Source organism: Myxocyprinus asiaticus, chromosome 11 (assembly GCF_019703515.2).
Source record: "Myxocyprinus asiaticus isolate MX2 ecotype Aquarium Trade chromosome 11, UBuf_Myxa_2, whole genome shotgun sequence".
NCBI lineage: Eukaryota > Metazoa > Chordata > Actinopteri > Cypriniformes > Catostomidae > Myxocyprinus > Myxocyprinus asiaticus.
The window spans coordinates 12,677,812-12,700,494 of NC_059354.1; the positions used below are offsets into that span (position 1 = coordinate 12,677,812).

Sequence of the window (22,683 nt, forward strand, 5' to 3'; positions counted from 1 at the left end):
TTGTATGTCCTCTTAGAGTGAAGCTCTGTAGTGTAGACAATTGCAAGGTCATGTCGTTCTTCATTTTGGGTCTTACCATAGTGTGACGAGGAGGAGGGCGGGGCCGGGCTGTGACTATGCACACCTGGCCCCCAATCGGGCTAATCAGCCGAGGAGAGGGATAAATGCAGCTGGATGTGGCAGTTCGGGAGAAAGAGAGCCACACGCAGCTGCCATGTGTGCATTTGTGTTTTGTGTCTTTTTGTTTAAGTTTTCATTAAAATATTACTTTGATGCTTTGTCCAGTTCCTGCCTCCTCCTTGCCCATTATAACGCTGTTATATTGGTCCCGGGTTTGGGAACCAATGTAACAGATAAAGGAGGAGGCGCTTGTGTAAACACACATTGCATCCGAGGAAGACTTCACCATTTTACTCTCTGTTGATTCGCTTTATTTCCAGATATTCCAGAGTTGTTGCTGTGTTTGTTTCCTTAGCTAACTGTCATGACCTGCAGGTGAATTGCAGTGCAGTAGTGGGGGTTTCCCTCTTACATAAAACTCCAGGATTCCCCCAATGTACGCATATATGTGGACGTTGGGGTAGTCGATATTTTACATTTGTGTGTATTAATGGGTATAATATAGTATATGATTTTACCACTGTACTCCCAGAAATGTTGAATTCTTTCCACTGTGTTGCTTTGTTGTTAAGCTCAATCCTATGACGTTCCACTCACGCACACTCTTCAAACACTCATCAGAACGCTGCTTATGCGTTTACATGGCCATGTAAAGCCGCGTTCTCAGAGAGAAACCTAGGTGTGTTAAACCGCTTTCTCTTAATCCCTTAAACAGCATAAGGAAATCAGCGTTCTTGTTTACATGACGTTTCAGAACGCCGCTTTCTGCTAAAACCCTGGAATAAACTGTTTTCTTAAGTACATGTAAATGTGGTCAGTCTTTCAATTCGATTTTAGCCATGTCCATTATCCATAACCATTTTGGAACGTAGGTCTTCCAATTGTTCTTGCACAGTCAAATAATTTTTTTACTGGATCCCAAGGCTTCTAAGGGACATCTCTTGGCTCACACAAAATGTACACAGAAGTAAATTCCACTTTTATGTGGGGAAACTCTTGGGATTTCATGAATGGATTTAAATATGTTAAAGTGTTAAATGAGTCGAGAGTTCTTTTGGTACTTTAAAACATAATCAAATTAGCCAAAAATATTATATAAGGTGTTCAAATTTAACATCTGCTGAACTTCCAGCAAAATCCTGCCGCCACAGATATAGTGTAGGCCTCAAAATCACATATTGTAGCAAACATAAAGTTAATGTCATTGCAATGTACTGTATCATGCATACTTTGAAATGAATGTTTAAGTAATGTCCACTTTAATCATTTTTTCTTTTTTTTTCTTTTTGTCTTTCTTGCAGAACCGTGAGCTTCAGATCATGAGGAAACTAGACCACTGCAACATAGTCCGTCTGCGTTACTTCTTCTACTCAAGTGGAGATAAGGCAAGTCTCTTTTTACCTGTTCATCTTATGCTGTGTTACATTACATTGTCTTTTTGCTATCCTTTTACAGTGCTGTTTGTCTGGGTGGAAAGGACGATATAATGAATATTCACAAAATTCATTATGATGTTATGGGCAATATCAAATTAAGTGACATTGCGATATCGTTATGATTTGAATGTACTTTTTATTTGACCATTAAGGTTCCTAAAGACTCATTGGAGTAGTTTCTGTCTTGTATTGCAATTTGCGAGTATGCGTGCAATAAGACAGATGTTTCAATAGCGTCTCTGATTTAAACTCTGATATAAAAATGCAGAGTAGGAAAGTTCGAATTATTGCCTGTCTGTGTTTATTGATGTCTAATGGAATATAATGGTGCCCAGATGCTGACCTGAGAGAAATCCACTCTGAGAATTATCCATGTGATTATAAGTGCATCTGCACGGCACAAGCAGCACTGACACTGACTGAGAGATTGACACACACACATTAATACTATAAACATCAGAGTATTGCCTGACCTCCAACTACACTTTTACATCTCTGTCTTTTTCTTGTGCTCTGTGTGCATTATCTCACACATCATACATACAAACCCTCTCGACCTGTCGCCCACACACCACGACTTTGCAGAAATACCTGACCACCGATTGTTTTTTCTCTCAGAGAAACACTCTTTTGAAATTTCAGTAGCTGGTTTCCGCTCACACGCCTACACACACTTCTCTGCCCCTTTGTATCCCACAATCACAGAGCACCAGGGTAAAGGCTGACAGGGAGTACATGGAGAACAGGTCAGAAAAATTATAAACAATTTTAGATAACTGGAACAAGGGCAGAAGTTTGGTGAGACAGATGGCTACAGCAATAGTCCACTCACTGAGAGTTGAACAAACCCTTGACTTTTTACTCACACCTCTTTTGGTGATATGAATCCTAGCTTAAAAGTAAGTTCTTTGCAAAAAATGTTTTACTTTTTTTTTTTCAAGGATATTCCTGCCTGCCATTGTTCATAAAACAGGTAGTCCCACTCCAAACTAATGCCATAATTGTTTCATTCAACCTAGTCTCTTAGAATGAATGTTACTATAACTAAACTTTACAGTTTTACGTGCCACATTTTACATTTTGCCACAGTTTCCTGGGGAAATTAACAGGAATTACAGGCGCTACAACAAAGTTGTGCATTTTATTCACTTTCACACAAATCATGAGTACAACGGGTGTTTATGACTTTATAAACCCGTATTTTTTGCTTAGTTACTCAAACACTGCAATGTTATGATATTGAAACAATATCATAACATTGCAGTGATAGTGTCATAGAAGCGACGCAAAATGACGTGATTGCTTCAGAAAATGTGCTTGTCATGTAGCATTTGCTTTTAGGACACTATCGGTTAGGTTTAGATTAAAGTTTTAGGTTAGAGAGGTATGTTTACTCATTAAAACCTCCATCTAACATTCACCTTTAAAACCTTGTCTGATTACGGCACCATTTCACTCGCTACTGGCGCCCCCCACTGGACATTTCACTGGGAAACTACAATCCAAATGTGTAATAAGGCACATCATTTTGTTTTGCAAAAATTTTGCCACGGTCATGTAATTTTCATGAGATCATGCTGGTTAAATTAGTTGTGGTGGTGCAGAAATAACACACTTCACCTTTAATGTGCCAGTTACCCGATCCCAGGTTGATTTCTCTGGAAACATTGTGGCTCTGTAGTACTTTCAACATTGTCTGTTTGAGACACAGCAACATTGGCTCAACCAATGAAGTGAATTTGGTGCAGAACTACTTGTCTGTCCAATCTAAAAAAAAAAACAAAAAAAACACTAGGGATGTGCCCTAAGCCGAATCCCCTATTCGGAAATGCACAAATAATGACTTCAAAATGAATAACGGATTCATCCGAATAATATAAAAAATATTAGTTTGACTGATAATTCAAGAAAGAAAGCATAAAGCGACACTGAAAAATTAACATTCTAAATTACAACGAATTTATGAATCTGTGCAGCCAATTTTTCTAAAGTGTAAATCTTCTGAATGAAAATGTGCACGGTGTGATTTCAGATCGGATGGGTGTGGTCTCGACTCCATTTGTGGTCTCTGTTAATTGTGCGTGTCTGGAGCTTATCAAGTGTAACATTAAGATATGACATCATATACACTTTCCACTTCTTGAAATGTCTTTGTTAATGTATCACACGATTCACACGTGATTCCCATGTATTTATTTATAGCCTAAACTTGAGCGCGATGTTAAATTCCTGACCTGAAGTGATGATTTCACGTCAGAGCTCATCTATCCGTCTCTTAAAGTTGAACACATTTTATTCCGAAAAAAGGTAAAATGCTCCATAAAGGTTTAAATGTTCCATATAGTATTCATCTGTTTGGAATATTCCTGCTTATGTAAAACAAAGAAACTGAAACATGCTCCGTCTTTTTTCCTCCTTCTTCTTCTTCTTCTTTAAACTGTGTTAAATTTGAGAATGTTAAGTGTTCTTGAGCTCTGGAAAGGCGCTATATAAATGTAACATTATTATTATTAGGGGTCAAGCCCCGAAGGGGCAAAAGACCCCTATTGTTTTTGTTAGTTTTCTTATTATTAGGGGTCAAGCCCTGAAGGGGTGAAAGACCCCTATTGTTTTCGTTAGTTTTCTTCTTCTTCTTCTTCCGCTCTTGAGTCTATGGCAGCCCATAGAACCGCTTGTGGGAAAGTCATGAAATTTGGCACACAGATAGAGGGCAGTCTGATATGTTACCACAGCAAATTTGGCGTCTCTACCGCAAAGCCTCTAGCGCCACCAACTGCCCAAATTTGCACTCACGTTTATGTTAATAACTTTTGAACCTTGAGCCCTAGAAACAAAATTCTTTTTTCCTCTGATTCCTTGGCTCAAGACGATTCGATTTTCTACCGAAATTTTTATGGCATTTTGAATTTTCTGAAAAAACCTACTTTTTCGAACTCCTCTTAGGCATTTTGTCCGATTTGCACGAAAATTGGCCTGCATCATCTAGAGGCACTCACGACGTCGGCCATTTTTAATTTTCTGAAAAACCTACTTTTTGGAACTCGCCCTAGGCCGTTTGTCCAATTTGCACAAATTTTTTTTATTATTATTTAGTCATAAAATGCTGTATTTTATGAACAACTTGGCGTATTGTTACAAAACTCGGTATGTCTCTTTGGCACCATGCTCTGAAGGGACTCAAAAAGTTTCGGGACAGTGCCACCTTGTGGTCAAAAATTATAATGCTATTTCTAAAAATGCAAATAGCTATTGACTCCTTTTGCCTACTGTCATGAGAATGGTCTTAATAGATTCCGTGGTTCATGCCGAGAACATTGATACCAATTATGTCATGATCGAGCAAACTTCCTGTCCGCCATTTTTAAATGTTTTGAAAACCTACTTTTTCGAACTCCTCCTAGACGTTTTGTCCGATTTGCATAAAAATTGGCCTGCATCATCTAGACGCACTCACGACAAAAACGTATTCACAGAATTTTGATAAACCGTACCGTGTTCGAGTGGCGCTTCAACAAATTCGATGAAGAACGCTCAAAATTGAACTTAAGGCCGTATTTCCGCAACACTTTAAGGGATTGGGATGAAACCTGGTACGTGTCATCACTATTTGGCCCTGAGGTTACCTGCAGCGTTTTGGCGCATTGCCCCCTACTGGTCAGGAGATAGAAAAATGGCTATTTTGGCTTATAACTCTTGAACACTTTTCTGCATGACAACCATCATGCCCAGATACTGCCTGAGCAGTTTCAGAACAGCGCCACATACTGGACAAAAATTCTAAGAAGTAGCTATTTTTAGTTATTTTTTAAATAAATGGGGTTTTTATGATCGTACGTTTACTTTTTCTAACTCCTCATACACTGTCCATCAGACTCTAAAACATGTCACAAAGCTTCTTTCGCTGCTCATTTTGCTATATTTAGTATTATTATTATTATTATTATTATTATTATTATTATTATTATTTAACTGAAAAATGGTGTCCTATCTTAAAAATTCCTGATAGACTTACGGGACTTTCACCTGTTTTTAGGCTATATTGATTTATTATATTTTTTAATGCTTGAATTTTATTTATTTTTCACTGCAAAATGTGTGCTTGACATTTCATATTTTGCTTGACACCTCCTACCTCCAGAATATTGTTCTTATACATGAACAGACAAACTAAAATTCTGTTTCATGCAGATATTAATATCAGAAATACCAGGAGAAACCAAAGTTACAACATATTCCACAGTTAATGTAGCCTGCAAATTCAGCTTCATCTGGTAATAAAAAATAAAAAAAATAATAATAATTTAATTAAATAACAATTGTATAATAATAATAATAATTATTATTAGGCTATTATTATGAAAAGGCATTCACAAAGCATATTTTATTAATAGAAACTATAAATGTGAGAGTAACATTTAAAATTGGGCGTTTCATGTAGTTTTAACCCACTTCCGGTTTAAGCCCTGCCCACACCCAGTTCTGTCTGAATACAGAGACAGATACAGATTTTGTCATTTGAACAAATACAAATACAGATACAGATACAGATAATGGCTTCGCTGCACACCCCTAAAAACCATATGCACGCATGCTAAAGGAGAGACATATTCAGTGTCAAACTGTGTCCAAAATCAAAAACTTCAGCAATATTCTAAGCTATTTTGTAGTGTAAGTAGTGTGAGTAGTGTGTTCATACTGAAAATGCAATTAAATGAAAAGTACTACGAGTAAGTGACAGCAATGATCGATCATGACAACACAATAAATGCATAAAGGAACGTTTATCGAAATATAATCTTGCAACTTCATGAAATATATTTTACACCGATCCAAGTCCAGTACCAAACAACACAACATAAATCCTTCCAGAAATGGATCCCTATCTTCATTTAAAAAAAAAAAAAATCCTTAAAAATGTTGTGATTGGTTACAGTGGCATTGGGGGCGGGAACTTACGGTCCACTGAGACTGAACTGAACTGAACTCAAGCAGGAGCCTAGCTGTAGCTAACTATGGCTTTGAAAACGCACAGTGATGTGTGGAAACACTTCATCAAAATTGAACAAAACACAGTGCAGTGCATGTTATGCAGCACAAAGCTGTCATACAACTCTACCACTAGTACAATGCGGCATCACCTCGCATTTAAACACAAAATGTCGAGCGAAAACGAAGACGTACTTGCGATGCTAGCAGAGTTGGGAGAACAACACAGCTAATAGCCGAAATGTTGGCCATAGATTTAATGCCTCTAAGTTTTGTTGAGGGGAAAGGATTTAGAGAATTAATGAATTACATTGAGCCCCAATATGACGTGCCTTTTCGCAAGACAATCACCGCAATAATAGTCACTCTATACAAAAGGAGTACTTCTTTACTTAAAGACACCCTATCGAAGCTAGAAAGGGTTGCTGTCACTACTGACTCGTGGACCTCGCTAACTACTGACTCCTATATAACACTAACATGCCACTACATCAGTGAATGGAAAACTCACAGTGTAGTATTAGAAATGCTTCGAAGAAAGACATAGACCTTCGAAGAGGTGAACATAGCTAACTATCTAAAGGGTGCAACAGAAAAGTGGCAGTCGATGTCTGAGAAAGTGTTAGCATGTGTTCATGATAACGCAAGTAATATGGTTCTGGCGAATCGAGGTCTATAGGAATCAGTGCCTTGCTTTGCCCACACACTTCAGCTTGCAATTAATGAGGGCCTCAGTGTTGCTAGTTTGAGCCGTGTGATAGCTGCAAGCAGCCGATTGGTTGCACATTTTCACCACAGCACAGTAGCCACAACATCGTTCAAGCAAAAACAAAAACAACAAAACCTACCCGAACACAAACTGATTCAGTGTTGTCGTACGTGCTGGAATTCGGTCTGTGACATGTTTGAACGTCTCCTCGAACAGAGGTGGGCTGTGTCAGCTGCTCTCTCAGATCGTAATGTCACGAAACTGTCAGATGCAAGGACACTTGAGCTGACAGATGAGCACTGACAAACTATAGAAGATTTGACTCCAGTGATCCAGTCTTTGAAGTGTACCACAACTGCAATGTGTACTGAGACACATGTGGGCATTTCAATGGTGTATCCGATCACAAATAGCCTCATCACCAGGCACCTTAATGTACAGAGCGGAGAGTCTCAGAGAGTGTCTGATTTCAAAACATCCATGGCAGAGTCTCTGAAATGGCGCATATGCGCAGTTGACCTGCAAGATGCAGAGAAAGTGGCCCTATCTCTGGTCCCCTCAGCATTAGACCCAAGGCACAAACATCTCAAGTGTCTTGAGCCAGAGCTTCGACAGAGAGTAAAGGAGAAACTGCAACAGCTTTGTGACACCGTTCCAGAAAGCGTAGGTGCTGCCGAACATGGCGACGTTGAACATGGAGACTTTCAATCTGGGGCAGCAACAGCTCTCCACACTCTGTTTGGAGAGGATTACAGCACCAGTGATGTTTGTTCGCAGCACAACGAAATCGAGAGCTACCTCAGTGTGGTGGCAGGTAAATGAGAAAAGGTACAGAAAGCTGAGTGTCCTTGCTCAGTGGTATTTGTCCATTCCTGCGACCTCTGTGCCAGCGGAACGCGTTTTTTCCACCGCAGGTCTAGTTATGAAAAGACTGTTAACTCAAATTTCACCTGAGCATGTAGACCGGCTCATCTTTTTAAATAAAAACATGTAGGCTAGCTGCATATCCTGAATGAGTCAGAACATGAAATTAATACCAGGGATGTGTTAACAGTGGAAGTTAAATTTACAAAAATTAATTGATGTGTTAACAGTGGAAGTTAAGTTTGCATGAAATTAATATCAGAGATGTGTTAACAGTGGACATTTATGTGAAATTAATGCCAGGGATGTGTTAACAGTAGGCTACAAGTTAAGTTTACGTGAAATGAATTGATGTGTTAACATTGGAAGTTTACGTGACATTAATACCAGAGATGTGTTAACAAAGGAAGTTGAACTTTAAGTTTTTATTACTTTTTTAATATGTGAGGTTCAGTAGCCTAATGTTCATGTTCAAGAAAATACTGTTGTTGAACTGTGAGTTTTAAATAAAATATACAATTATCAAAAGTATACACTTGTTGCGAGATTGCAGCTTGCCCTTGGTGGGGTGACTTGATGCTAGTCTACATATATGCATTTGGCAGATGCTTTTCTCCAAAGCAACATAAAGGAATGTTCTGGGTTCAATACAAGTTAAGCTCAATCGACAGCATTTGTAGCATAATGTTGATTACCACAAAAATTATTTTGACTCGTCCCTCCTTTTCTTTAAAAAAAAAAAAAAGCAAAGATCTGGGTTACAGTGAGGCACTTACAATGGAAGTGAATGTGGCCAGTTGTTGGAGGCTTTAAAGGCAGAAATGTGAAGCTTATAATTTTATAAAAGCATTTACATTAATTATTATATTAAAACGTGTGTATTATTTGAGCTGTAAAGTTGTTTAAATTGTCATATTTACAGTTTTTACAATTTTAGGATTTTAGGGTTTGTTGACATTACAAAGTTGTAAAATTGCCTATAACTTTACGCAAAAAAGATTAATAAGTTATTTTATCACACAAAAATCATGTTTACATGCATATTGTTTATGTTTGTCTTGTGGCTATACTTTTAAAAAAGTGACTGTTTTAACATTCAAAAATTGGCCCCCATTCACTTCCATTGTAAGTGCCTCGTGCCTCACTGTAATCCAGACAGTACTTATTCATTAGGGGTGTAACGATCCATCAATCTGGATTGATGCATCGTTCAATTAACTAACGATGCGATGTCATTGATACAACGCGTAAAGTTCAATGTAAGTTTTTTTAAGATGCACCTTTATTTTTAACGCTCTTATACCAGTCACGTCCAAACTCCTCTGTCATGCGATGCAGCAACCTTATGATATCTATCTCGCTTTATAATCGCTAAATATGCTTCTCATGTGGGACACGTATGTGCGCGGAGTGATTGAAGTTGCGCTCTGCTTGTCAACCGGGCTGTGAGCTACGGTGACAGGATAGCGCAGAGCGGCTCACATGCGCAATTAAATCGGGTTTCCCTCAATATTATGGCGCATGCAACACATTTGAATTCTGCATGAGAATTTTAGCTTTTAAAGCGCTTTGGAGCAATTCAGCCATGTCAAATGGTTATAGAGCCCCGATATTTTGAACAGAGCTGACGAGGTAAAGAGAAAACACCTCAGGGTTCTCACGCATCCTGGAAATCCTGGAAAACTTGGAATTTTGTCCTGGAAAATAATGATTTGTCCTGGAAAATATTTTAGTATAATAAAACTGTTTGATTGTGTCGCTGACAAGGTTTTTGTTACATGTACAAGTATTGAAATAGTGCACTGTGGCAAGGACGAGGGCGGGGCCGGGCCGTGATGACGAATGCCCACCCCCAGTCAGGCTAATCAAGCCGACGAGAGGGATAAAGTCGGCCGGAAGCGACAGTTCGGGGGAGAGAGAGCTTCAGGCAGCTGCCCTGTATGTGTTTGTCTTTTTGTTTAAGTTAACCATTAAATATTATTTATATTGTTAAGCCGGTTCTCACCTCCTCCTTTCCCTTTTACCTCGTGTTACATTGGTGCCGAAGCCCGGGAAGGAGGAGGGATGTGCTGTCGTGGAGTCCTCGCCACTGCCATCCACCCAAAAGAGCAGCCGCGGCCTTCCGCCGGTGGACGGATGAGTTGCTGCCGACTGCCTGGACGCAGAGGAACGGAGGGGCTCGCTGCCGGCCGCCTGGAGTGGTGGAGCCGCTGCCAGGGGCGGAGGAGTTCCCTACCGGCCGCCGAAACGCGGCGGGGCGTTCTGTCCGCCAGGGGTTGGAGGACTCGCTCCAATCCACCCGGGGAGGAGTGGCTGTCGTCCGCCAGAGGGTGGAGTGGTCGAGGACCGGACGACGGCGTGTCAGAGAACCAGCGAGTATGTTTTTTTCTCTCTCCTCTCTCTCCCGCTGTCGCTCCGTGTTGGCCTTTCCCTCTCTTTTTTTGTTGTTGTTTTTTTCCCTCCCCTTGTCTCCCTCCCAGGTCTGAGAAGGGGGGGGGGGATGGGGTGTACGTCATGCCGGGGGCTCCTCGGGCTGAAGCAAAGGATGGAGGAGTGTGGCAAGGAGGAGGGCGGGGCCGGGTCGTGATGACGCATGCCCGGCCCATAATCAGGCTGATCAAGCCGACGAGAGGCATAAAGGCGGCCAGAGGTGACAGTTCGGGGGAGAGAGAGCTACAGGCAGCTGCCCTGTATGTGTTTGTCTTTTTGTTTAAGTTAACCATTAAATATTATTTATATTGTTAAGCCGGTTCTCACCTCCTCCTTTCCCTTTTACCTCGTGTTACATGCACATTTTGTTTTTAGTTCTAACGCTGCTGTAGTGTTAACAACAAAAACATTTGTGTTGTTAACTTTAGACAACGACGACGGTCAGGCTGCAGATAAAAAAATATATAAATTCACACCGCGAGGTGGTAGCATGGTGATGCGGCCTTTACACCTCGGTATATAAAGACATTTTCAATAATTTAATGATCAGACTCTGCTTACACCGACATTACCACATGAAGGACCATATGGTACCGCTATGCGGAAAACACGGATAGAATCACTGAATCCAGTCATAAAAAAATTGCATTAGTTATAAAATGTGGAATGTCACGGAATTTTACATATTTGGGATGAAAATGAATGTTTTAATGCACGATTAATCAAATTAAAATCTTGATATGTCAAAATGTGATTATTTAACCACAAAAGGCGGCAATTTAATTAAATAATATAAAACCTGCATGTGCTTTGTGCTTCAAAATCAGTGTGTGAAGCCGGCTACTCGTACGCTGAAAACACCTCATCATAAAAATTATATTTTGGTTGCATTTTTGACAAATGTAATTGTGCAAAATAGGCACATGATATCATAATATCGATCACATTCCCCTGAATCGAATCAGAATTGTATCATGGCAGACTTTGAGGTATTGGCAAACATCGGATCGCTGGCGTAGAGAATCGATTCAAAATCGTATCGTGATGAAACTGCTGATTTACACCACTATTATTCATGCGATTATCCTATCAACCAATCGTGTGGCAGCAGTGCAGTGCATAAAATCATGCAGATATGGGTCAGGAGCTTCAGTTAATGTTCACATCAACCATCAGAATGAGGAAAAATATGATCTCAGTGGTTTAGACTGTGGCATGATTGTTGGTTCCAGACGGGCTGGTCTGAGTATTTCTGTAACTGCAGATCTACTGGGATTTTCAAACACAACAGTCTCTAGAATTTACTCAGAATTGTGCCAAAAACAAAAAACATCCAGTGAGTGTCAGTTCCGCGGATGGAAATACCTTGTTAATGAAAGAGGTCAACCGTGAATGGCCAGACTGGTTCGAGCTGACAAAAAGGCTATGGTAACTCGGATAACCCCTCTGTACAATTGTAGTGAGCAGAATAGCATCTCAGAATGCACAACACATCAAACCTTGAGGCGGATGGGCTATAACAGCAGAAGACCACGCTGGGCACTTTATTAGGACCATAGTGTTCCTAATAAAGTGCTCGTGAGGTAGGTTTCATCTGTTTGTGTGTTTCCTCGGAATCGAATCCATGACTTTGCATTGCTAGCGCCTTGCTGTACCAACTGAGCTACAGGAGCATGAGTTGAATGCTTTACCATCACCCCACGCTGTATGAATATGTACATTATTTGAGATATTAGTGTTGGACTGGGATTAGCCGATGCTCTAAAGCTAGAGGCAATGCGTTACTTGCGTTTGAAATGTCACTTCCTTAAGCTGAAAAACGGTGAATGCTTCCGTGTAGTAATAAAAAACCTTTCGTTTTCTATTTGAAATGAAACTACACTTTGAAAATTCATACTGATGGCCGAGTGCATAGTATAAGTACACAGTGTAAGGTACGTCATTTGGGACATATCTTTCGAGACTATGGGGATGGTTTGTTTGAATTTCTGGTCCAAGCCATATCTAATGACCAGAATATCATAACGAATTGGGATGGGCTATTTTGACTTGGACCCGTAAGCAAACACATTGCGACCTAGCAACTGCATAGCAATGCACAAAAAAACACAGAAAATGTAAGAATCTATTTTTGCGATTCGGTTTGGAGCTGCTATTCGCACAGAAATTACACTACACCTTTACTGAATATATTAATGATCTGCTCTCCTGGGTCCACTCACCACAGCTTTAAGTTGTGGATTGCTTTCTGTAGCCTGACAAGCACAGGGACAACCCAAGCCCTTAACACATGTGACAGACACTGTATTCGTGTCAATGCAGGAATTGATCGTTCCTCATTAAACAAGCCAGTCAGAAAACCTCAGACATCTCGTTTGCAAGAGCTGTTCCCCAAGAACTCATAATGAGCATTTTAGGTGTGAGTAATTCACCCTGTCATTCTCACTTTCTCTAGTTTTCATCTTTACCTTCTCCTTATTTGCTTCCTCAAATATTGCCAAAATCAATATCACAATTCCAGTCATTTTATATCTTGGTAATGAAATACAGTGTCACAATATAGTTATTTTTCCTGGAAATTCAACCCAAAAATGCATTATATATTACATAGCCATGTAGTAATGCCTATTTTTTTGGATAACCCTAAGTACCTTACATTTTATTATTTTCTCTTTTCATCAAGAACTTGATGGTTGTTAACCAAAAGATTAGCAAAAACAGCTTCACGTTATATAATTCATATATATATATATATATATATATATATATATATATATATATATATATATATATATATATATATATACAGTAATATATAATCACGTTGTAATTACATTACAAATATGAATGAATGAGCCACATTTGAAGCCAAAAAAATAGAATTATACACACGTGATTGCACATTTGTTGAATTCAATATTTATGCACAAAGCTGCAATGTTGGCAACCATAAGCAACCTACATTTGTAGGTTGCCCTTATATACCGTGGCATAAAAAGTATAGCAGAATCTCTACTGGTTGACATATTTATACGTTTGCACAGTATATACTGTAAAACACATGCACATCTATGTGACCCCCATTAGCACCACACTCAGCGAACAGGCAGTAGACTGTTAGCTTCTCCCTGCTGTATTTTTCGGAGCTGCTTGGTTGTAGGCCTAGTGTAAACCACCATGAAATCAGAGCCCAGAGCGCCTTGTGGAGAAATAACGTGGAGAGATGACATGGACAGATGACGTAGTGTTGGGGAGGGAGCATGGATTAAAATCAGGCTTGAAAAGAGAATTTTGGACGTCATGTCTGAACATGGTCTGCTCCATCTCAGCTCACCTTCAACTAAGTGGCACACTCAAAAATATAATTTTAAAATTTATGCATTTCAATTTCATAGCAAAATTCCATCAAATTGAATTGAGTATTTCAAAAAAAAAAAAATTATATATATATATATAAAAAAAAAAAGTTTTTATTTTTATTAATTTAATTTAATTAAACATTAAACAATTCAATTTGATGGAATTTTGTTATGAAATTGAAATGCGTAAATCTTAAAAATAGGCTAAAATATTTTTTTAGTGCATAATTAACAATATTGTTGTAATATAAAGCAGACAGTACTCTGCTCTTGAGCCCGATCCCAGACCACGTTATACATGATTCTCACTCATTTGCCTTCTAAGGCAGCATCCTAACTGAAATGTAACCTAATAAATGACTGATTTGGAATGCTCTACACAGGCAGCAACTTACAATTGGTTTCAACAGAGTTTGCTGTAGAGGTCTGCATGGGCAAGTTTAAACTTGAAACTGGCCCGTAACTGAGACTGTGTGACCCGACCTGACCGGTAACATCAAATTTTAAGCCTTAGCCAGATACAAAATGCTTTTTTTTTTTTTTTTTATTAAGTTTTAAGTCAAGTTTTTTACTTATCTAAAGGATGCTGTGGTCCTGTGTGAGATGCAGAAAAAAACAGCGAGAAGTGCCGGAATGGTCAAAGACAACCGTCCAGCAAGTGTTTACATAGAAAACAATTGAAAACAGTGCAGACACATGCAAAAATACGTTCGGTGTGATTTATTTAATATTATACTGTATATAGTTTGGCCTCGGGTTGGGTAACAGACCTGTAGTTTGCTGTTAGCATGTTGCTAAGCTAACGTGATATGCTTATAAACATAAAAACTATATATGAGATATAAAGCAAACACATATTGGCTAGTAAATAGATTTCAAAAATTTTCGATACTCGATACTAATTGACAATAATCAACACTTTTCAGCATTTAACTAATTATATTTATAATCAACATTTCTCTCACTTCGTCCACTTTGCATTGTATTATCAGATTGTCTTCTTTGTGAAGGATACAAGCAGTGCTGACTTATAATTTGGTTTAAAAAGGTATCATATTAGGCACTAGCATAATCATGTTGCCTACCTTTTTGGAACAGCCTTCACAAGTGGAATCTGCCTAAGATATCTTAAAATGCTGCTTACTTGGCAGCTGACTAGGTTTTAAAAGAAAGCAAGAGCTAAAGGTGTGTGTGTGTGTGTGTGTGTGTGTGTGTGTGGTGTGTTAGCAAATTCAGATGACGTGAGCAAAGACTTTGAGCTTAACTGACAGATCATACGCCAGTTAAAACAGTCTATTTATGAAATGGTGTAGGAGATGGTGTTACAGTAGAGTCTTTAGAGATGGGCAGCTGAGATTGCCGGGCCTTAACAACCACCAATCCTATCTCTCACTCCCATATTTATTGCCTGCAGAATTTTCCTTACAGTGGAGCCACACAAGTCTCACCCTGTTTTCTTTTAATCTGAGTTGAGGCAAGCCTGTCTGTCACTGGACAGATCATAGTCTAAAGGTCAAAGTATACTTAGTTTTTTTGTGTGACGGTACGTCTCGCACAGTGCGTGTAACGCATACAAATATTGACTGGCCATTGGTCAATTTTGGAACTGACACTAGGCAGAATGACCACTTTTGTTAATCGATCAAGTGGGCACATTTAGCACCCAATGCAGATAAACTCAAAATTGCCAAATATCGGCAGATTGTTTGGCCGATATACCATCATATATTGATATACCGATATATAGATCAGGGACTAAAAATTGAATGTTTTTCCTATCGGATCGTTTTGGCTCAGAAGTTCCACAGCCTCCTTTCCAAAAGGTTACCGGTTAGAACAAAATAAAAGAACAGTTAATGACATTCTATTTAAAATGACAGTACTCTGCACTAAGAGGTTGGTGAAATACCAGTTGCAGTGTTACAGATCTGCAAGAGAAACAAGCAACCTGGTCTGGAACAACAAGCCCAAAATAAGTCACTTGCCTCACCAAAATAAGCGGAAAAAAAGCAATTCAATTTTTTCTTGTGTGGTGGATTTATCAGCATAAAATCCACCACACAAGTCAAAACCTGGCAGAATCAAATCTGTGTAAGAATGACCTATTAGTTGTTAAAAAGGCCTTCATTCACAGATTGCAACATCCACAATGGGCAATTAGGCAAATAAATGTGTGATGCAGCAGTTTCCTTCAGGATCAAAGCAAATGTTTCATTTGTTATCAAATTTACTGTGATAAACCATTTGGCATTTGGTTTTGTGAAAAAATTATCGGAATGAAATTAACCAGTTATAACCGGTTACCAGCATTTAAAAATAACGTTTTCACTCCAGAACAATTGAAAATCACTTTGTTCCTGTTTTCGGTTACGTTCTGCAAAAAACATATTTCGTTTTCATTTTTGTTCCTTGAGCCATTTTTAGCCCTTGATATACAGATGAAGTCATAGGTTTACATACACTTAGGTTGAAGTCATTAAAACTCATTTTTAACCATTCCACAGATTTAATATTAGCAAACTATAGATTTGGCAAGTTGTTTAGGACATCTACTTTCTGCATGAGATGAGAAATTTTTCCAGCAATTGTTTACAGACAGATTGTTTCACTTTTAATTGACTATATCACAATTCCAGCGAGTCAGACGTTTACATACACTAAGTTAACTGTGCATTTAAGCAGCTTGGAAAATTCCAGAAAATTATGTCAAGCCTTTAGGCAATTAGCCAATTAGTTTCTGATAGGAGGTGTACTGAATTGAAGTGTACCTGTGGATGTATTTTGAGGCCTACCTTCAAACTCAGTGCCTCTTTGCTTGACATCATGGGAAAATCAAAAGAAATCAGCCAAGACCTCAGAAAAAAAAAAATTGTGGACCTCCACAAGTCTGGTTCATCCTTGGGACCAATTTTCAAACACCTGTACGTAGCATGTTCATCTGTACAAACAATAGTACGTAAGTATAAACACCATGGGACCACGCAGCCATCATACCACTCAGGAAGGAGATGCATTCTGTCTCCTAGAGATGAACATAGTTTGGTGCAAAAAGTGCAGATCAATCCCAGAACAACAGCAAAAGACCTTGTGAAGATGCTGGAGGAATCAGGTACTAGTATCTATATCCACAGAAAAACAAGTCCTATATCGACATAACCTGAAAGGCTGCTCAGCAAGGAAGAAGCCTCTGCTCCAAAACTGCCATAAAAAAGCCAGATTACAGTTTGCAAGTGCACGTGGGGACAAAGATCTTACTTTTTGGAGAAATGCCCTCTGGTCTAATGAAACAAAAATTGAACTGTTTGGCCAGAATGACCATCATTACGTTTGGAGGAAAAAGGGTGAGGCTTGCAAGCCGAAAAATACCATCCCAACCGTGAAGCATGGGGGTGGCAGCATCATGTTGTGGGGGTGCTTTGCTGCAGGAGGGACTGGTGCACTTCACAAAATAGATGGCATCATTAGGAAGGAAAATTATGTGGATATATTGAAGCAACATCTCAAGACATCAGCCAGGAAGTTAAAGCTCGTCGCAAATGGGTCTTCCAAATGGACAATGACCCCAAGCATACCTCCAAAGTTGTGGTAAAATGGCTTTAGGACAATAAAGTCAAGGTATTGGAGTGGCCATCACAAAGCCTGACCTCAGTCCGATACAATTTGTGGGCAGAACTAAAAAAGCGTGTGCGAGCAAGGAGACCTACAAACCTGACTCAGTTACACCAGTTCTGTCTGGAGGAATGAGCCAAAATTCCAGAAACTTGTTGTGAAAAGCTTGTGGAAGGCTACCCAAAACATTTGACCCAAGTTAAACCATTTAAAGGCAATGCTATCAAATACTAACAAAGTCTATGTGAACTTATGACCCACTGGAAATGTGATGATAGAAATAAAATCTGAAATAAATCATTCTCTCTACTATTATTCTACATTTCACATTCTTAAAATAAAGTAGTGATCCTAACTGACCTAAGACAGGGAAGGTTTTCTACAATTAAATGTCAGGAATTGTGAAAAACTGAGTTTAAATGTATTTGGCTAAGGTGTATGTAAACTTCTGTAAACTGTAGATTGATCAACCTATACATTGCATCCGGAAAGTATTCACAGCGCTTCACTTTTTCCACATTTTGTTATGTTACAGCCTTATTCCAAAATGGCTTAAATTCATTATTTTCCTCAAAATTCTACAAACAATAACCCATAATGACAATGTGAAATAAGTTTGTTTGAAATCTTTGCAAATTTATTAAAAAAAAAAAAAACGAAAAAAAAAATCACATGTACATAAGTATTCACAGCCTTTGCCATGACACTCAAAATTGAGCTCAGGTGCATCCTGTTTCCACTGATCATCCTTGAGATGTTTCTACAACTTGATTGGAGCCCACCTGTGGTAAATTCAGTTGATTGGACATGATTTGGGAAGGCACACACCTGTCTATATAAGGTCCCACAGTTAACAGTGCATGTCAGAGCACAAACCAAGCCATGAAGTCCAAGGAATTGTCTGTAGACCTCCGAGACAGGATTGTGTCGAGGCACAGATCTGGGGATCTTATGTAACTATCACATACAGTATATGAATGGAGTAGCACTGCATTTAGGAAGGTCTGATGTTTCACAAGACACACATGACATGTGTGTAGTTATAATTTGTCTGTAGACCGATATTTCATTTTTTTCCAGTTTAATCGGTGCCGATAGTTGCCGATAGTGTTTTTTTTTTTTTGTTTTTTTTTTTCTCTGCAACCGGCGCTGGAGGATTCTACAGCTTTGATCTACAGTAGCGGCCTCTAGAGGTGAAATAAAAAACAATCAAAAAATTTTCCCATTTCGGTTGCGTTCTGCAAAAATTTGTGTTCGTTTTCGGTTTTCATTTTCGTTCCTTGAACCCTTTTTAGTCCCTGGTTATTGGTATTGGCAAAATCCACTATCGGTCGACCTCTAATTTTACTAGTTGTGTGAAGGCACAGAAGCGCACTCAGGTTAGTTTATACAGCATCATCTGCTGGTGCGCTTGGCTCAGATAGGAGTTGTTAGTGGGAGTCTGTAATAGCAGGGCCTGGGGATGCATGAGTATCTACCTGTGGCTCACTCACTGAGGGAGATGTAGGTTATGGCGCAGTGAGCACAAGATCATCCAATCACACACTCCAAAAGTCATGTGACCACAGACAAGCAGCCAATCTGATGGCCCTGTTATCCAGCAGGAGCATCACAAGAGCCAATCACCTCAAAGCTTTTCCCATCAGCTGTAATTGAGGATGAGTTGCTGTTGCCGTAGCAGGGATGGAGAGTGAGTCATCACTGGGACTAATTTTAGCTGCACACCACAGTTGGGGGCTAGTTTAGGTTTTCCCTTTTTTTTAGGAAATCTTTTGTCAATGACATCAACCATTTGTTATTAGAGACCACTTATCAGTCAGCTGGGTCAAAACGGAAAAAGAGATGCAAAGAGAAGAAAAAAGATTCCTCATATATTTTAAGTATCTTGTCATTTATATTTGAGCGACCAGCAGCCGATCAGTCACTGGGGTAGTAATGTAAAGGTCAGTTTGCACTGTGACATTTTGGGTCATGGTTACAGTAAATAAGCTCAGGCTGATGAAGACCAGCTGATATAGTTTACTCTCTGAGCTTAAGGAACATGTGGAGGAAGGAAGAAGGGCGTAAAAGATGGGATGTGACATCAGACAAAGGGTCAGAGTGGCGCTGCAGGCCACCCCATTCAGTTCTGCTTTTTTTAGTTCCTCAGCAGGATATGACATCAATGTCTGAGCATTTATGTTATGTATAGATGGCAGGCATTATCATCGCTTGCTTTCAGGTAGAATTCGACACAATGCATTGCTGTCAACGTCCACAATGACATCATGCCAGAATTGTGTTTTTGTGCATTTACCATAGCAGCTTATTTAATGATGCACTGGCTGGGAGTTCAGCGATGGTGAAGTCACAGAGATATATGCAGGGATGTGGTGTATGGGACATTTTTAGTATAGACTTTGACTCAGAGCCATTATCCTCCTCCATACAAAGCATGCTTTATATATAGATTCACTCAGTTCTATATGGATTTGCTATAGAGCATTTTTAACTGTGTGTGCTCTCTGACTCGTAAAGCATTTGCTTTATTGTTCTCTGTCCACAGAAAGATGAGGTGTATCTAAATTTGGTTCTGGACTACGTTCCTGAGACTGTGTACAGAGTGGCAAGACACTACAGCCGTGCTAAGCAGACCCTTCCCATGGTTTATGTAAAGGTGAGTATATAAAAGTATCACATTAGAATAAAGCAAAATAGAAGTATTTTCACTAGTGGTCTCAGACTTTTGCACCCCACGGTATATCTATAGTGAATATGTACTGTATATGTACAGAGAAAACAGAACTGATCATATTTGTTATCTATATCAATAGAATCAATAAATGTTGATGTCTCACAAATACATTTCTGGCTATAATTAAACATTTTGGTGCATTTTGCTGCAGCATATAGCTTTAAAGTAAATATCTTGACAATCTGATCTCCCTCAAAATCATTTAATCTATGCACCCCTTTACCAAATTTACCAAAACGAAACCGTGACCACATAACTGTGATACAAACCACACATGAGAAATGTGATGTACTAGTGTAATGTAAAATCTGAGGTTATGTTCTTCTGGTGAGTATTTGAGCAGTTAGTCTAGTGTGTTGGCATTTTTCCCTGTCCTCCTGTGCAGTTCTGCGTCATTACTATCTTGACTGCTGTGATGACATCATCACTCCTTTGTGTTGTGTGTTGAACTATATCCTTCCTGCTATTGGCAGGATGTCGCATGAATAAACAAACACACACAAGTGCACACCTAAATGTATAGGGATGCAATTATACAGTATGTGTAGACCTTATCCATTAAATGTAATTTAAACAAATGTATGTTCAGTACAATTTAAGCTCTATAGAGAGAATTTGTGACATAATGTTGATTACCACAACAAATACATTTTAATAGTTATATTGATAGTTTTTTTTTAAAAAGGAAAAATCAGTTATAAAGAAAAATAAAACACGCAAGGAAAGTATACCATTGTAAGTGCAGAAAAAAGCTTTTTTTGTTAAAGCACTTTAATTATTACGTATAATGTCCTTTTTGAGGTGGGAATACTTTTCTAAGGGGATGAATTTATGGTAATGGGTTACCAATGTAATTTTCTATGGGTGCCGTTTTTTGCATGTAAACAATGCTTTGGAGATAGCTATGGCACGCCCCTTTTAGTAGTTTTTGTATTGTGCGAATGTAACACGATATACAGTACCAGTTGAAAGATTGGATATAATTTTACACAAACTAGGTCAGTTAGCAATTCTATCACACTAGTCTCATGCCAACACGTATACTGAGTGCATTTACATGCACATTCTTGCATTTTTTATGTTAAGTAAGCCAACAACGTGCAAGGGCATGTAAAGACCTTAAACATTTTTGTTTGTCAGGGTAACATCATAAATGGTTCAAGCAAAAAACAATCAGCACATTTACATTTTTGCAGATTACCCCAGTTTTGCATTGCATTTAAACACCTTTACTAATGTTGTTACCGGATTACACAATTTTTGCAAGTTTTGTGTTTACATTTTGACGTCAAAAGCACAGAATAATCACATGATTTCAGATCTCTTGTAAACATGGTTTTCTTGCATTGTCAAAATGATTAAATATGCTGATTTCTGGTAATTATAAGTAGGCATGTGACGGCATAACATTTTCACATCACGATAATTTCTGAATCTTTTATCATGGTATACGGTATTATAATGGTATTGAATTACATTACAAAAACAGGTTGAACAACAAACAAATTTTATTGTTCTCTTAATTACAAGTTTAATTACTGTTTCAATACCAAACTGGCCTTTTAAACTAACAGATAATAAAGAACTTTTGAAAGAACCATGAACATTTAAAAAACTACCACCAACACCACAGATACATTAAGTTGATGTCATATTTAAATGGTCATTATGTCAGGGGGGCACTGATCATTACAGATCAGTACAGACCTACAACTTGTCTTGTTGACGCTAATGTTAAAGTAAGGCTAGACTAATTTTATCAAGCCAGCTACTAAGCTACAACAATAGTATGCATGTTTTTTTCTGGATAGCAAGCCAGTTGCTAATATATTGCGAAGCACTAGCTACAAATATAATAACCACAAGTTCACTAACACTATATGGCAACGTACGAATGCGTTGCATTCAAACTTGAAATTAATATTGAAATCAGCATTGTGCCACATTGCCATTATTAATTACAGGAGATTCCAGCTGTATTTTAGTTGTTACTACGAGATGCAAACGTTACTGTGTAGCTAGCGGAGTTTTAGCGAACTACACTTCGTCCACTTGAAAGCAAGCTACACATCTGCAAATGGCAACAACAGTTCACTTTCTTTGTCCTCTTAGTTGTCACTTAGCTAATTATCTCTTATAGTGTTGTCTCTCAGTTTTCAAAAACAGTTTGGAAAAATGAGCATAACTGTCACAACTTAGCTGTCTCGCAGATGAGCGAACATGTTGGAGGTGTTCCAGTGTTTCGCTGCCACTTTTCTGCCACATGTTTTACACAAAGGGAAATGTCATGGTTACTTGTGTAACCTCTGTTCCCTGATGGAGGGAACGAGACGTTGTGTCGATGTAGTGACACTAGGGGTCACTCTTGGGAGCGCGAGACACCTCTGGTCTTTGATAAAAGGCCAATGAAAATTGGCGAGTGGTATTTGCATGCCA

The 22,683-nt window shown here is 38.8% G+C and overlaps 1 protein-coding gene across 3 annotated transcripts in view; it reads left to right on the plus strand.

Annotated features, from left to right (window-relative positions):
• LOC127448192 (glycogen synthase kinase-3 beta-like) overlaps nucleotides 1–22,683 on the plus strand; it is a 125,936-nt gene that overhangs the window by 84,136 nt on the left and 19,117 nt on the right. For 2 of the 3 annotated variants that reach the window (XM_051710545.1, XM_051710546.1), the window contains exons 3-4: nucleotides 1,422–1,509; nucleotides 20,063–20,169. In XM_051710545.1, the coding sequence (XP_051566505.1) occupies nucleotides 1,422–1,509; nucleotides 20,063–20,169 (195 nt within the window). Of the gene's footprint in view, nucleotides 1–1,421; nucleotides 1,510–7,128; nucleotides 10,054–10,162; nucleotides 10,492–20,058; nucleotides 20,170–22,683 lie in introns of those variants that run through there. The other variant, XM_051710547.1, reaches the window with a different exon arrangement.